Below are 15344 nucleotides of genomic sequence, written 5' to 3'. Positions count from 1 at the left end.
TATTAAGGCTTATATCCTTGCCCTATGATAGCTACACCACTGGTACCAAAACGTATGACAGACACAAAGTGGATATAAACTGAAATGTTCTTCAATGCTGTGGGGAACATGGACTGACTTTACTTTAAATCATTAATCTTTTTTATTTCACACGAAGATTGAAGTAAAAATATATAATTGCAGATACAAATGGATTGACGTATTAAATCCTGAGGTTTGCGTTATATTGTTGGTATAAGAAGTTGTTCATATTTCTCACAGTGCCGGTATCTGTGGGCAAAGCCAACCGTTATCTTTAGCCTGCATTTTAATGGAAATAAAACTTTAAAATAAAAAAATATATAATAATTGTAGTTTAACCACAGCATAATCCCATAATGACAATTATTAATATCTAAAAAGTTACAGAATTTTTAAAATGAAAATGTTTATACACATAAAATTACCATCATCGTTCATTAAAAAAAAACATTGATTAAACTACCGTTAAGTAAATTATCCACTTTTCAAACCTAAGGCTAGAGGAATTGATCTAAATTAGGAACCTTTTCTATCAGTAGGTACTTTGTTTCTGCCTAATCCCCTTTTCTTTTATTGTCCGCTAGAAACTTTTTTTGAAATTATATATAGGTTTCAAATTAGTTCACTTACTATCAAACTCCCGTTTATACGATTAGGTACAATCGTTTTTCTTTTTATAAATAAATCTACTAATACGAATTACGAATAAAGTGAAAAGTTATTATAATGCAACAAAGTACGAAAGAAACCTAGTAAGATTTGAAGGTAATATAATTAGTAGTAAGTACCTATTTAACATATGCAATTGAAGACCACGAATATATACATACAAAGACATTTCTCTACTATGTATTAACTAATAGCTTCTAATAATATTATTTCATTGGCAATGTCGTTACCTAATAATACCTACCTACTGCCTATTTATAATTAATTAAATCATAACCGTGATTATTTTATCTGCAACTTTGTAGTTATTTAATTCTAATTATGTAATTCAACTATGAACTGTTTAATATATATACTAATCAAAAAGATTGATAATTTGTATTAGTAACGTTTTTCAAAGCTAATTCAAGATTTAAAATCCATTGATATTAATTTCACTAAATAATAAACCAATTTAAAAGTTAAAGTAATCAAGCAATTTAATTTAGATGTGATTAATATAATTGTAATAACATGAAACATCAATATATTTTAATTAACCCCAGAAAATACGAATGTTTGGAAAAATTATATAAGCTAATTAAATAATAGAGAAGTCTTCGAGTTAATCTATAACAGTATTTACAAACATTGTAATATTATCATGAACGCAATGTCAATGTGTCATTGACCTATTGAAAGTTTGGGTTACAATTTTAAAACAACATCTTTTCAAAATGGAGACGTGATCATTAACCCTAGTTTCTTACGGTTAACTATTACATCAAATATACTTATGCAATTGCATACCCTAATAGGTTTGTTGCTCATCTTGCCCAAACGCACTATATATTCTAATTTCTTTAAATTATTCGACCTTGTGATCATTATTCATCTTTAATTAATGTTTCAATGAAATAAATAAAGACGTGCTGACCGAATTTTAATGATTAGGTAGCTATTTAAACAGGATATATTATACTGTGCAAACTCATAATCCGACAAGTACACGACCAAATAGACACGGTGCTACGAAGTACCCATAACTACTGGCTATTCGGGGCACGAATATGTATCAGGTAACTTCTTCTTCTACATAAGTTCCCTATGGAAAACTCAATTTAAAAGCCGAACCTAATATGTGTTGTTTTGCAAACGGAACATTACAAGAACGAGACAGTTAATGTATTTATTTTAAACGGAATATTTAACTGATGCCCATGTTTTTTTTTAATGTTGTTGGCAAACGTACACGAGGCTCACCTGGAAATGGAAAGTGAAATGAAACAAAGTATATAAAAACTATTTATTTATTATTAAATCATGTAGGCACACATTGGGATTATATTATACAGTCATTGGACGGACAAACAGTCTATACAATATAATAAAAGTCTATCATTTAAGTTACTGGTACAACACAATGAACACAAAAAAAGTAAATGCACAAAATTCAAATTAGGAGTCTTTATTTGCATTACTTAGACAGTCTGTGGTTAATTATGACAGCAAAGCTAATTTCAATAAAACTTATTATAATAATCGTTTCTTTATGCAAATTAATTTTATAACCAATATTTTATTAAATTAGGGATTATTAAATGACTGATTACACGCATTAAAATTGCACATTACTGACATTTTACCATACAAAATGTAGGCGATTGACATAATGTGATGTAAAAAAATAATTCTGCTTGTGTCATTTTGCCTTTCAAGACTTTTCACATGTGGCGCCGGAATGACTCACATACAACCATCGTAAACATTGTCAGATGTCGAACTAACTTTAGAATAGTTATATAATTCCAATAATTCAGATCCTTTATCATTTTCATATTATTGAAGAATACAAAAAAATGCATGTCATAGAAAATATAAGACAAACTATTTTAGCACAATATCCATATTAAATACTAATATATAATTAAAGTAACATATATCGGAGATTCATCATATTTGTTAAATTATATATTTTTAATTCCTGAATATGAATTATAAATGACTTTAAAAATATCTGATATCGTGTTATAGCAGAAATAAAGCACGCATTTTTATGAATCAACGTAAAAATCTGGAAAATATGGAATATGTTTTGAAATATTTAAAATAAAATCCTCAGCTACCAACGATCGATACCATAATATATATACCATAAAAATGAACTAAAACTAAAAGTTGCACTCTAAATCTACCGTTACACAAAATATATAAGAATATATCTCGAAACTACTGTTTTAAAATTCTCCGTTGAAAAATTTTTTCATTATTTTAACTTTAATTTATTCATTATTTTAACTTACATTGAATCAAAAGAGGCTTAACTTTAAAACTTGTAATAAACTATAAAAAAATACATATTTTACATGGCAATTGTAAAAATGAGCAGCCATATTCGGAATGGTTCTTAAATCTAAGTACGGGAGGCACATTTATATTGGACGGACCGAGTAAATCTTAAACTAAATTACAGCTATGTTTGGACGAATTGATTAATTTCATTAAACTTTATTTACTTCATTATCATAAGTTATCTAACATACAATAAAAATTCACACTACTTCAAAATAAAAAAATAATAAAACTGTCGACATATAGGGTCTCTCGTTTGTGACGTCACACCTACTCATTGGTAAATTCCAGACAATTTATCTGTAGGAGAGTTCACTTACGTATATTTAAAAGAAGAGTCTTTTTCAGCCAGTTAAAAAAATATAGTTGCATGGTAAAATATATCCCTCACTATCATTATAGTTAATACCCAAGCTTGTAAATCTCATATAAAAAAAAAATTAAACGATCCAAAAGAATTATTTATATTTTAGAATTTTAATTGATTAATTGTATATTTTCACGCATATTACCATTGAAATAAATAGTAATTGTTTAAAGAGATTCCATGAGACTCCTTGTCATCGGTCTACTCATAAGACCGAGCCACAAAACATTGGTCTTTCCAGTAGACCATACTTTAAACGGCCATTATTGAATGAGACCCATATTTTTTTAATAAAAATATGGTATCATGGGCTTTGGTTTTTGGAAAGACCAGAGTATATAAGCTATAGAGCTTTGTATATTACTCTATCATAAGCTCAAAATGAACAACACCGAGACCATCTTTTCTGTTGTACTTGATATTCCTCGCCCAAGCACGACACTCAATGTTGATGACTATACCAGCTGAAATAAAAAAAATATTAAATAATTTATAAATTATCTATGTTTAATTTTTTTGTCCATGTCCATTAATAACCAATTTATTCCATAATTAAAAAGATATATTTGTTGTTATCTATTATATTCTTTATTTATGGATGATTTAAATACAGAAACTATATTATTATTAATTTATCATAAAAAAATAAAAAAAAACCTAATAAATGACAATTCGGAAGTTCTAAACTTAAGTAATGAAAAATTATGAAATACCAGAGGAAAGTTCATAATGTATGCTACATTTTTTTTTTTATGGCATGCTACATTTAGAAAAAAGCCGAGTATTTAACATTCTTATTTTGATTTTTCAATCTAAGTTGTATATATACCCTTATTGTACTCATGAGAAGCCGGGACGGATAGCTAGTTGTAATATAAAATAAATGTTCGAATACTCACTCCTGGGTCGCTGTAAGTGCACAGCAACGAGCGGGCTCAGATAACCCTCTGCATTATTATACGGATAATAGTAGCCGGGAAAACCATGGTTTGGCAAGTACTTGATCGGCCCAATGTTCTCCTTGTCCGCTGGAGTCTCACCGTGACAGGAAACCCAAACCATATTTGCCTGAAAAACTTATTTCTTATACACTTTATACTTATACACAAAGCCAGTTCAGTAGCCTTTTCGGCTGCAGATCACAGAGTCCCAAGATCAAATGTATTGTCGGTAACTATTATGAATATATAGTTTTATATAGATATAGATTGTTTGTTTTAAATAAAGCATTAATGCAAAACCATTAATATCCTAGATCACAAGTTTGAGAAGTTATTTATGATTGCACATGGCGGTATAGAAACAGCCTAACAATGACTCAGCACTTGGCTAAAACACCTCTCCTTTTAAGGAAAACGTTAGGAATTAAGTCCGCCACAATGCTCCTATGGATTCAGACGTGGCAGACTATCATCTGATACACATAGGCTTCGTCAAGATGATTTCCGTTACCGGCGAGCATGCATTACAAATATATATAAAACTTTTGGTATTTGTCCAAAAAATGCCAATAAAACTATCACCTCTTTTGAGGAGGCCCAGAATAAAGTAATGTTCATATAAATACAATAAAAATCATCTTACGTTATCACGATTGTGGTCTGTTATGTTTTTGATATGATATTGGAGATCTAAAGGCATTTCGGTTGGTAAGACACTGGTTTCATTGTAGAACTCCGGCCGCCATCCATATATCCTGTAACCAAAAGATGTATACCATTATACAAATCTATTATAGCATAACGCCGTGATACGCCACAGAAGATATACGTACATCGATGACCATTATATGTATCTTTTTTTATTAATAAATAAATCTCAAACTCAACTCAAACTCAAATTCCTTTATTCAATATAGAAGTATTACACTTTCTTATTGATTGTCAAGTTAAACACTACCACCGGTTCGGAAAAAGAAAACACCCTGACCTGAGAAGAACCGGCGAAAGAAACTCAGCGGGACTTTTTTTTTTGACTTGTGTTATGGAAAATCAGAAGTAACGAGGGTACCACATACACCCAGACCCAAGACGTTGACGAGACAGATGAGCGTTCATTTCACCCTTCAAACCCGAACACTAGTTGTGTTCTGGTTTGAAGGGTGAGTGACCTGGAGTGAAGAGTGAGTATTGTTGGTTGGTGGAATATGTGATAATATGTGTGTGAGTGTTCGGGTTTGAAGGGTGAGTGACCTAGTGTAACTCCAGACACAAGGGACATAACATCTTAGTTACCAAGTAAGGTGGCGACCACATAACAACGGGTGGTCAATTAGCTAAAAAACTGCAGTCAAGTCTTCTTGGTTATATATACTTCTGACATTCCTTAGATTTTTATTGTGCACAAATTCGAAATAGAAACTCATTTATACATTGCACAACATTAATACAGACACTTCACCCTTACAATTTTATAGGGGTGCAATAAAGTATTGTGTGACATTTCCGGTGTAAGGGTGACAAGTCACGCCAACCATCGTTAATAAGCTTTAGTCGGACTTAACTTACTAAATAGGGTGTTAAAAGTCAATATTATTATGTATTTGAGTAAATTATTTTCTATGTAATCATAGTATATACATTAAGCGACCCATGTATTATCTTAAACAATTACCTAAGAAACGATTACATAAAAATATTATAGACTTAAATTGAAAGGTTTTTTGTTTACATTTTACAAATTAGTATGAAGAACAAAAACTATGAATCCGATTTTGAATCAAATTGTTACAGAAATTAATATATTGTATAGTTTAAGAAAAGTTAAATGATGTGTACTTATTATTGCATATGACTTGATGGGAGGGCCTTACAATAGTCTGGATGGGTACCACCCACTGTAGTTTTACTGACTCACTCACCTTGCAAACCGAATGATTAATCACAGTTCCAACGTCAATGGGCAGTGGTGACCACTTTCCATCGTTAGGACCATTGCTAGTCCGCTTAAATATTAGGTCCTTACATATGAAATTAGCGTTTTGTCGTATTGACCACTTTGATCTGAAACATGTCCTCTTTGGTTAAGAATTCCAAATTCAAATTTATGAATTCATTTAGTTGGTACATTTGAGTTTTCAAAACAGTCATTCATTTGTTTTTTGCTCATTATTTTTATTCTTTGGCGCCGCTTATTACCGCACAATGGAAAACATGAAATATCGGTATATTTACGAGTACGAGTTCAACCGTGGCACCAGTGCGAAGTGTGTGAAGAATTAAAGGCTATTGTGGAAGCGGATCCATCACAAAGTACTTCAGAGGTAGCTGCAGGCTTCGGGGTAAATGATAAAACTGTATTAATCCACTTGAAGCTAATCGGGAATGTAAAAAAACTTGAACAATAGGTACATCATGAATCGAGTGAATCGAATTTGCAAACTCGCGTCAAGTGCTGTGTTACTTTGATCAACCGACACAATAATGAAAGGATTTTAAATAGAATCATTACTTGTGATGAAAAGTGGATACTGTACGATAATCGGAAGCGCTCGTCGCAATGGCTGAACACTGGAGACCCTGCCAAATCCAGCCCTAAACGAAAACTGACTCAGAAAAAGTTACTGATGAGTGTTTGGTCGACTAGCGATTACGGCAGATATCTATTGTCAGCAAATGCAAACCATGAAGGAAGAACTAGCTGCTAAACAACCGAGATTGGTCAATCGCTCTAGGCCACTGCTGCTTCAAGACAACGCAAGACCTACAATTGGAATGTCTGCGACATCCATCATACTCCCTGGACTTTGCTCCATCAGATAACCATTCACGCATCCAAGGTTTTTTTAAAGGGATCAATGAACTACCTATGAGATGGCAAAAGTGCATAGCTGACAACGGTCCATACTTTGATTAATTAAATATATTTTACAAAAAAAATTTACTTTATATTCCTCCCGTACAAAACGCCAATTTCATATGTAAGGACCTAATATGACATAAATATGCATATGTAATAGTGTTACCTGTTCAATTTCAGAAATATACACGGAGAGGATTTGTGGAACGAGAAATGATTCTCATCTATACATGGCGACCAACTTCGGATGTCCACATCGCACACTTTCCCTTGAGGCGGCAGGTTCTTGAAGTCGCAGTTGTAAATGTTCTGACCAGCACCGGCGGTTTGACCTTTCTTTTTATAAACTAAAACAAAAAAATGGTCAATCTTCAACTTCATCATGGACAGCAGTCATCAACATCATTTATTTCAATCTCGATGGTGGAGGAAAGCATCATGAGGCAACCGGCATTTCATTTAACACGTGTGTATTCACCAAATCGCATTGGAGGAGGACGATTAAATAAACTCCAAGCGTTATCATATACAGGAGTGTAAGTTTTTTTTATTTATAAATTAATACATACCTGATAGAAAGTCAATTAGCTGATCCTCCCAGTACTTGTAACTATCGTAACCCGTTCCTTTGTACCAGATGAGGGTGCTGCGTACATCAGGGGGCAAAGGTCTAAATCCCAAACCAGGGCTGGTACCGATTAAGCTGTATTCCTGCTGCAGCCTCGGCACACGAGGGTTAATGAAATGCTGAAGAAACGTTACCATACAAATGGCAAATAAAGCCGCTAGGACGATGTAAAATATTACGTAGAATATTATAATTTTACCTGCAAAAGAAAAACACTATTAAGCTGAATGCTTGATTACGAAGCGGAATTGTTATAGATAATCAATCACACTTGGTGCAAGTCCACCGGTACCACACACTCATCATATCATTTACCGCCAAGCAGTATTGAGTTGCGATTTAAAGGGTAAATGAGCCTATGTATATAACTACAGACACAATGGACTTAATATCTAACTTTTCAAGGTTGGAGGCGCATTTTTTTTTTTAATTTCATGTGGCCAAATTATATGGGCAGTGGTGACCACTTACCATCAGGTGGCTATGTCCGCCAGTCTACAGTGCCATAAAAATAAAACTTAATTTAGTACTTAGTTAGTTCTCGAAAATATTAAATGAATGTTAGTAAAATAAAATCTAAATTAAGTCAATTATTTCCATAATTGTATAATTGTTATTGTTTACTGTACGGCGTTATAGTTATTACATTTTGAGCAATTTGCAAATTGGGAGTAGACAATATTTATCGAAGTTTGTTCAACATATATTTTTCCGCATAAATACACCTGACCCTTAGTAGTTCATAGCATTGCAGTATAATTTTCTTTTGATTAATTAATATCATAAAAAATTGTAAGCTGTGACCTAATAGAATCAAAAATATAATTAAGTTATTAAAAAAGAAAAATAAAAAAATTGCAAGCACAAAAATATACAAAAGTATAAATGGATTTTGAAGATTATTTCAATATCAACTACATTGATTCAAAATGTTCAAGACACTTGTATATTAGCAAATCTCATGAAATACGTGAAAATCTAAGGTTTGTTTATAGCAAAATTGCATTATACAATAAAAAAAAGTTGAGGCACGGGTTTTTAATAAGGTTTGTAAGTGTAACTGTTATAAGGGGACGTGGAGACAACATGTTCCTTATAACAGTTTCTAATCGGTTCCGCATAGATCTGATTAGGGTTATCAAACGGTCTTGTGGGATATTGTTCCATTCTTGTGAAATCGCTGTTCTTAATGCTACCTGCGAGAGTAGGGTTTCTCGCATAAACAGATTTTTTAAATCGTCTCAAACATGCTCAATGGGATTATCCGGGCTGCGTGCTGGCCAATTTGTGTTACGTTTCCCAACCTCTTCGCAATATTGTCGAACTTGTGCAGGCGTGGTTTTGGGCATTATCTTGCATTACAGTTTCGCCTATTAATCCCAGGTAAGGTAGCACGTGAGCTTCTTAAACCTTTGTTGCATAGCGTTGTGCCGTCAAACGACCTATTCTACCGTGTTGACGAACCATGTTAATAAACACGAGTTCCGTTCGTCCGATCATCGAAATGCCACCCCACACAATACACGAACCGCCTCCTAAAGGACCACGCTAGACTTCGACGTGGGGGATAGACTTTTCTGCGACCGTCTGCACCATTTAAAGACGCCCACTCGTCGGTGAACAATATGGAGTCCCATTGCTCTTCAATCCAACTGAGATGTTCACACGGCAATCTTAATATTTTTAAATAAATATTGCATAATTTTAAATGGACTAAAATCTTTCTTTTAAGAATTATAATTATAATTCATCAAATCCAACTAATTGATTTTAAAGATTAACACAAAAAAATCTTCAGCTATATTGAATTAGTAAAAATATACCTGTAATAAAGTTAATCAGCTGAAACAATAAAAAATCCAACACCTATCACCCATTGGTTTAATTATAGCTGCGGTAAACTGGTCAATTGTAAGTAAGGCTTCAGAGATTAGGGCTACTACAACTTTATTCCTAAGCACCCTGCTGACATTCTTTTAGTCTATAATTAAGAGATTGTTGAGGCTTCCTCTCAAGGATATCATGTAATAAATCCTGTTGTATTAACCTCACATTACATATTAGATTTAAAAGAAAGATAAAATTACTTAAGCACTGGAATAATTTGTAGATGTAATTTTGAAAAAAAAATACTGGATCTGAGTCTTCTTCTAAATTGCTATTTTGCACTAGTGCTGTAACCAAGATATTGCACCTATTGACAAAGAATAAGTACCAGTTAATTTAATTTAAGTCCGTGAGGAAAGGATGCACAAAGCATAGTACAGACTGTTGTCAGATATACACACGTGAGAATGAAAAAGTACACCATAAACTATTATAACAACTATAAAGTATCGAGGAGTCTTTATAATGATATGAGGTAGTACATCTTATGGATAACATACCTGCTTGGTAATCATTGGAACATACTAAATTTACATTTGGAATATCCATCAGAAGCAATATTAATTAGCTTATTTTGTAACCAAATAAAAAAGCTAGATTAATAAAACAATTAAAAGTTTAAATATGACTCATTAAATATTATGCTGGCACAATATTTGTACCAAGGAGGGTTGTATAGTATCCCAAAAATAGTTTGACTTAATTTCATTATTTACTATATCTTTCTGTCTGAATAGTTTATATAATACTTACATTTTTAATCTAGTTCATTTATACCATAAGCTAGCTAGCTCATCAAAGAATTTTAGTGGTATAAAATACAAATGGAGATAGAGTACTTAGTTACGAATAATATTTAATTATAGTCATAATTATTTTGTAATTTATATATATTAAGTTTCTTTTTGTAACATTTGCTATTTGCACCAACAATTTATTATTATTAGTTGGGTCTAGTCAATCCTAATAAGATTAGTTCACTATTTGTTGAGTGGGTTCTTACTTTTATTTATATTTGTAATTCTATAATAATTAAGGTATTATTATGGGAAACTTATAGTATATGCATTCTTAAATAAGATATAACTGTATTACATTAATAATATAAAATTAAAGGATTTTTTAATGATTTTATTGTTTTTGCCTAATCTTGAGATATTTTTTTGGCTTGTAATTTCTGTAACTTATCTTATAAAACAGTAATTTGTTACTGAACATTTATAAATTAAATATCCCACGATTTAAAACAATAGACAACATAATATGACTTTTATTAAAAAAGATGTTTTGATAATGCTTAAACATTTAAAAAAAAATAAGATCTTATAAGAAAGAATATTTCATAAAGTTTAAGTAAAAATTTATGTATAAAAGTTCGGATATTACAACTTTAATAATTTTAGCGTTAAATTAACGATTCCTATACACAATTATTTTGGTCGTAAGACTTTCAAAGTTTAAATGTAGCCACGCCCTGAACTTTTTTAAGCGTTGTAACTATTACAATTATAATATTGACTATGATGATTTACAAAATAAAATGGACAAAATATTATACTTAATAAAAAATATTTACAACTTTACCCCAACTTTCAGGAGTTCTTCCCATAATCGCTCCCGTTTCTTCATTGTAAAAGAAATCAGAAAACTTCTGTTTTGATGTTTTCTTCAGAGGCTTTGTTTCCATTTCGAATTGTTCTATCTTAGAATTCGGCATTTTTAATGTTTTCTCGTAACTATTTATTTATAAAAATTGAATTTAACGAAAACGAAAATTATGAAACACAACCGCCTCAACACAAAACATACGTGCGTGTTAACAGATTATAAATATTTTAATTAATTTTGACAACGGTTGACAGTTGCTAGTCACTTAGTAAGTTACAGACAACAAATTCATTTCCTATTTATTCCTATTAAAACAAAAATCTTATCATAGGTATACATAATATGATATATATAAAATATGGAAATTATTCAAGTTACAACTCGAATAATTTCCATATTTTAATATTTTTAAGCAATAACACAATATACATAGGAGGCTGTAAACGAAGCGTCATTACCACTTATATAGTACCTACGTTACCTAGTCTCTAGTTTACTTTATTTTATTCGCACCATCTATTGTGGTAACTTTGTCAAACGTTTAATCATTATTTTATTGTTTGATGGTTATAGGTCAGGATGGTATTGCCTCGTTTGCATGTTGCGTAGAACATCACATTATCACTTGTCAGTGTCAATTCAATTTGTTAGGTATTTTAACTTCACTTTATGCGCTTAATAAATGTCATTTGTGACTTTAGGTACTTACATGAAATAGTATCTATTTATTTAGGAATTTCGACGTTTTCCTCTTGCTGTTTAGCAATATAGCAAATAGTTTTGCATCCAAAATTAATAAATATTTTGCAATTATCTAAACACCAACCTCCCTTTTTTTAAATTAGAATAATGGCATCTGTTCACAAAATAATCGTCATTGTTGGTTTTATATCGCTGTTTCATTCAGCGTTCTCAGCAGCACAACGTAAGTATAAATTAATTTATAATTTTAAAGATTTCCTTCAAATACTACAGCAATAAACGCAATGTAAAAATAGTAATAATTATTCTTAATAATAAATAGTTAACTATTATTAATTATTGAGGTAATTAATACAGAACCTTTTTTACAGATCGTTCATATCTGCGAATTTCTTCACAAGAATTCACAACATTACCCCTTGATGTAAGTGAAATTAGTTTATATGAGTAACAATGTAATGAAGCTTATATTAACACTGGCATGCATAATTTAAAAAAAAGAATGATTGTAAGAATGAAACCATTATTTTTGATATAACATGTTCTATACATTCAGTCCTGTCTTAACATGTACATTACTCCTTGAAATGATTAAAAAAAAGACATTAATGTATATTATATGTAAACTTATCATGATTTTATATAAAAATCATAATTTAATGTATAACTATAATTGTTTTGGAATTAATATTCTACTGAGAATAACTATCAGGACACTGGGAAGTTAATCTCAAATTGAGTGAATTGATTAAATACAAATAAATTTATTTATCCTATATATGAACACAAAAAAAGCTTTTTCCTGTATAAATACTCTTGTATAAAATAATATGCCTTATTTGTGTTTTTGTGGTCCTTTATTATTTTCATGTAATTCCAAGCACAAGTAGATAGTTATAGAAATATTTGTTAATTACAGATAATAATCCAGGCCGTAGCAAGCTTATTTGCAGTGATGTGGGGAGTTCTTAATGTATCTGGCAAACTTCGTGAAATCCCAGCAGCAGCAGAACTGAACACTGTTAAGTGGGAGACTCAACGCAATCTTCCATCTTTCTACATCTTTAATCATAGAGGGAGAGCATTAGCCGATGACTTTGTTCCAACACCAAGTAAAGGGGAGTTGGAAAACTTAGAATGATAATAGTATTAAGAAAATATTGATAAAAATATATTAATTTATTTAGAGGATGAACTTTTTTTTTTAATTTTTTCCTTTTATGAAGCTATGACCTATAAATAAATTTACATACATGACAATCTATCCTATTTATTTAATTAGCTGTTTGTTTTTATTTATTATGTCAATCTTTTTAAGATTTAAGAAAATATAGAACGTAGAAAATTAGAATTTTATATGTACATCAAGTATATTAAATAAAACAAGAGTTTTTTTTTTAATTTGTATTTCTTATTTTAATGGAAAAATATGTATGCTGTGAAGCCCTCGACAAATGACAATAGACTTATTCTATATACTCTTAAGTATCATATAAAAAAACATTAGGTAAGTATAAACATTCCGATTAAATGTCATAAGCTTATTTACAAAAGAGTATCTTTTAGTAAAACCTTAATACATTGATATTGCATTATTTCTAGTTTTGTAAGAATAAACACAGCTATTCTTACAATTATATAATGTGAGGAGAGTCAGAACATATCTTCTAGTAACAGTCTTTACACATGTACACCAACCATACACATTTTTATCTTCCTCCACGACCGCCTCTGAAACCTCCACCTCCGCCTCCTCGACCAAATCCACCTCCTCCACCTCCTCTTCCAAATCCGCCACCGCCGCCTCCTCTTCCAAATCCACCACCACTGCCTCCCCTACCAAATCCACCTCCTCCGCCTCTGCCAAAACCACCGCCTCCTCCTCTACCAAATCCACCGCCGCCTCGGCCGCCACCTCCTCGGCCAAATCCTCCGCCACCACCTCTGCTAAATCCACCGCCACCGCGGCCACCTCGGCCACCACGACCACCCCCGCGTTTTGCTCCAGGTGGCTGTGGCAAAAATCTCTTTAAAGGTAATAATTTAGCAGGATCAATGAAAAACTGTTGCCCTTCTTTAAAACTCTTCGCCTTTATATTTTCACCTAGTTTAACAGATACGAAATAGTCTCGTAAATTTCCAAATATTTCGTCAATTTTGCCGATTTGTTCTTTGTTTTCAAGAAAAATTGGGGCATTGAAGTAAGGTACGTCTTCGATGTCTACTTTACATACGAGGTCATCTTGAACTGTCCAGCCGTAGTGGCCGAGAGGAATCACGGACTCAGGGGGACCAGCATCTTGTTGTCTGTAGCCACCACCGCCTCCGCCACCGCGGCCTCGGCCACCACCAAAACCTCGGCCACCTCCTCTTCCTCCAAAACCGCCACGACCGCCACCTCCACCGCCTCCTCTTCCGCGAAAGGACATTTTAACTTTAAAAAAAAAAACAAATATAACCTCAAGTCACGTTATATTTTCGGCGCACCGCGCACGCTTTCTTGACAATCAAAGTCAATTTATAGTTGACAATGACAGTAGTCTATATCGCAACAGATGAAAACAGTAAAGCATTATTTTTTAATAAAAAACTATTTTTATCAACTCATCATTTAAAAAAATAAATAATTATAATTTAAAATACAAATGAATATTTGCTTACATATATTATACATAGTTGTATGTGTATGCATTTTATTTAAGTTTATATACCTATGTATCTGCAGTATGTTACATATTCGAATAGTTGCCTGCCTGTTGCACCTCATCCAACTTTTATGAATCCAATTATCAAGTTTATTTAAAGTATTGGTGTGCATCTAAAAATAAATAAATAGCTAACAATAATAAAAGTAAACTTATCACATTTTAGTTCAAACGGTTGGGTGTAATTTATTTAAAATTTAACTTTAAGATATGATACAATTTACATTCAAAAGTAGAATTAAAAAAAAAACTTATATGAAATAGATTGGTAATTTTACATTACTCAAAGATTATTCCCTTTGGGGTGTTTTTAAGAAAATAAGTATAAATACATTTGCTTCAGATATGATTACAAAAATATGTATATTAATATAGATCTTTCTGAGAGAAACGGTGACAATCATTGACACGACACGAGGAGGAATGGTAAACTAATAATATCTAGCCTCTGACTTCCCAAACTTATTACATCCTTCCTGAGGCATAGTATTAATTATAATAAAATATTAAAATTATTTTCAACTTGCCTTATAAAAAAATTTAGAGCTCAATGCAAAAATCATTGATAAATAAGACATATTACTCAATACTTTTGTGCTTTAAAAGACTAATAAATTAATTTTATACC

The 15344-nt window shown here is 31.6% G+C and overlaps 3 protein-coding genes across 3 annotated transcripts; 1 reads left to right on the top strand and 2 right to left on the bottom strand.

Moving 5' to 3' along the window:
• Positions 1-1993: 1993 nt before the first annotated feature.
• Positions 1994-11509, bottom strand: LOC125077349 (sodium/potassium-transporting ATPase subunit beta-2-like). Its single transcript, XM_047689272.1, has 6 exons — positions 11286-11509; positions 7756-8013; positions 7353-7533; positions 4973-5084; positions 4288-4456; positions 1994-3852 (listed from the first exon to the last, which is right to left on the bottom strand). Exons 1-6 carry the CDS (start codon positions 11416-11418, stop codon positions 3749-3751), a joined length of 957 nt encoding a protein of 318 aa, XP_047545228.1. The 5' UTR covers positions 11419-11509; the 3' UTR covers positions 1994-3748.
• Positions 11510-11969: 460 nt separating this feature from the next.
• LOC125077036 (ER membrane protein complex subunit 5) lies at positions 11970-13202 on the top strand. Its single transcript, XM_047688823.1, has 3 exons — positions 11970-12234; positions 12383-12435; positions 12931-13202. Exons 1-3 carry the CDS (start codon positions 12159-12161, stop codon positions 13150-13152), a joined length of 351 nt encoding a protein of 116 aa, XP_047544779.1. The 5' UTR covers positions 11970-12158; the 3' UTR covers positions 13153-13202.
• A 209-nt stretch (positions 13203-13411) lies between these two features.
• On the bottom strand, positions 13412-14495 carry LOC125077035 (H/ACA ribonucleoprotein complex subunit 1-like). Its single transcript, XM_047688822.1, has one exon. The coding sequence runs from the start codon at positions 14438-14440 to the stop codon at positions 13721-13723; it is 720 nt and encodes a 239-aa protein (XP_047544778.1). The 5' UTR covers positions 14441-14495; the 3' UTR covers positions 13412-13720.
• Positions 14496-15344: the final 849 nt, after the last annotated feature.

Source organism: Vanessa atalanta, chromosome 3, assembly GCF_905147765.1.
Source record: "Vanessa atalanta chromosome 3, ilVanAtal1.2, whole genome shotgun sequence".
NCBI classification, from domain to species: domain Eukaryota; kingdom Metazoa; phylum Arthropoda; class Insecta; order Lepidoptera; family Nymphalidae; genus Vanessa; species Vanessa atalanta.
The sequence above is the reverse complement of the archived record's forward strand: the minus strand, read 5'-3'. Positions and strand labels throughout refer to the sequence as shown.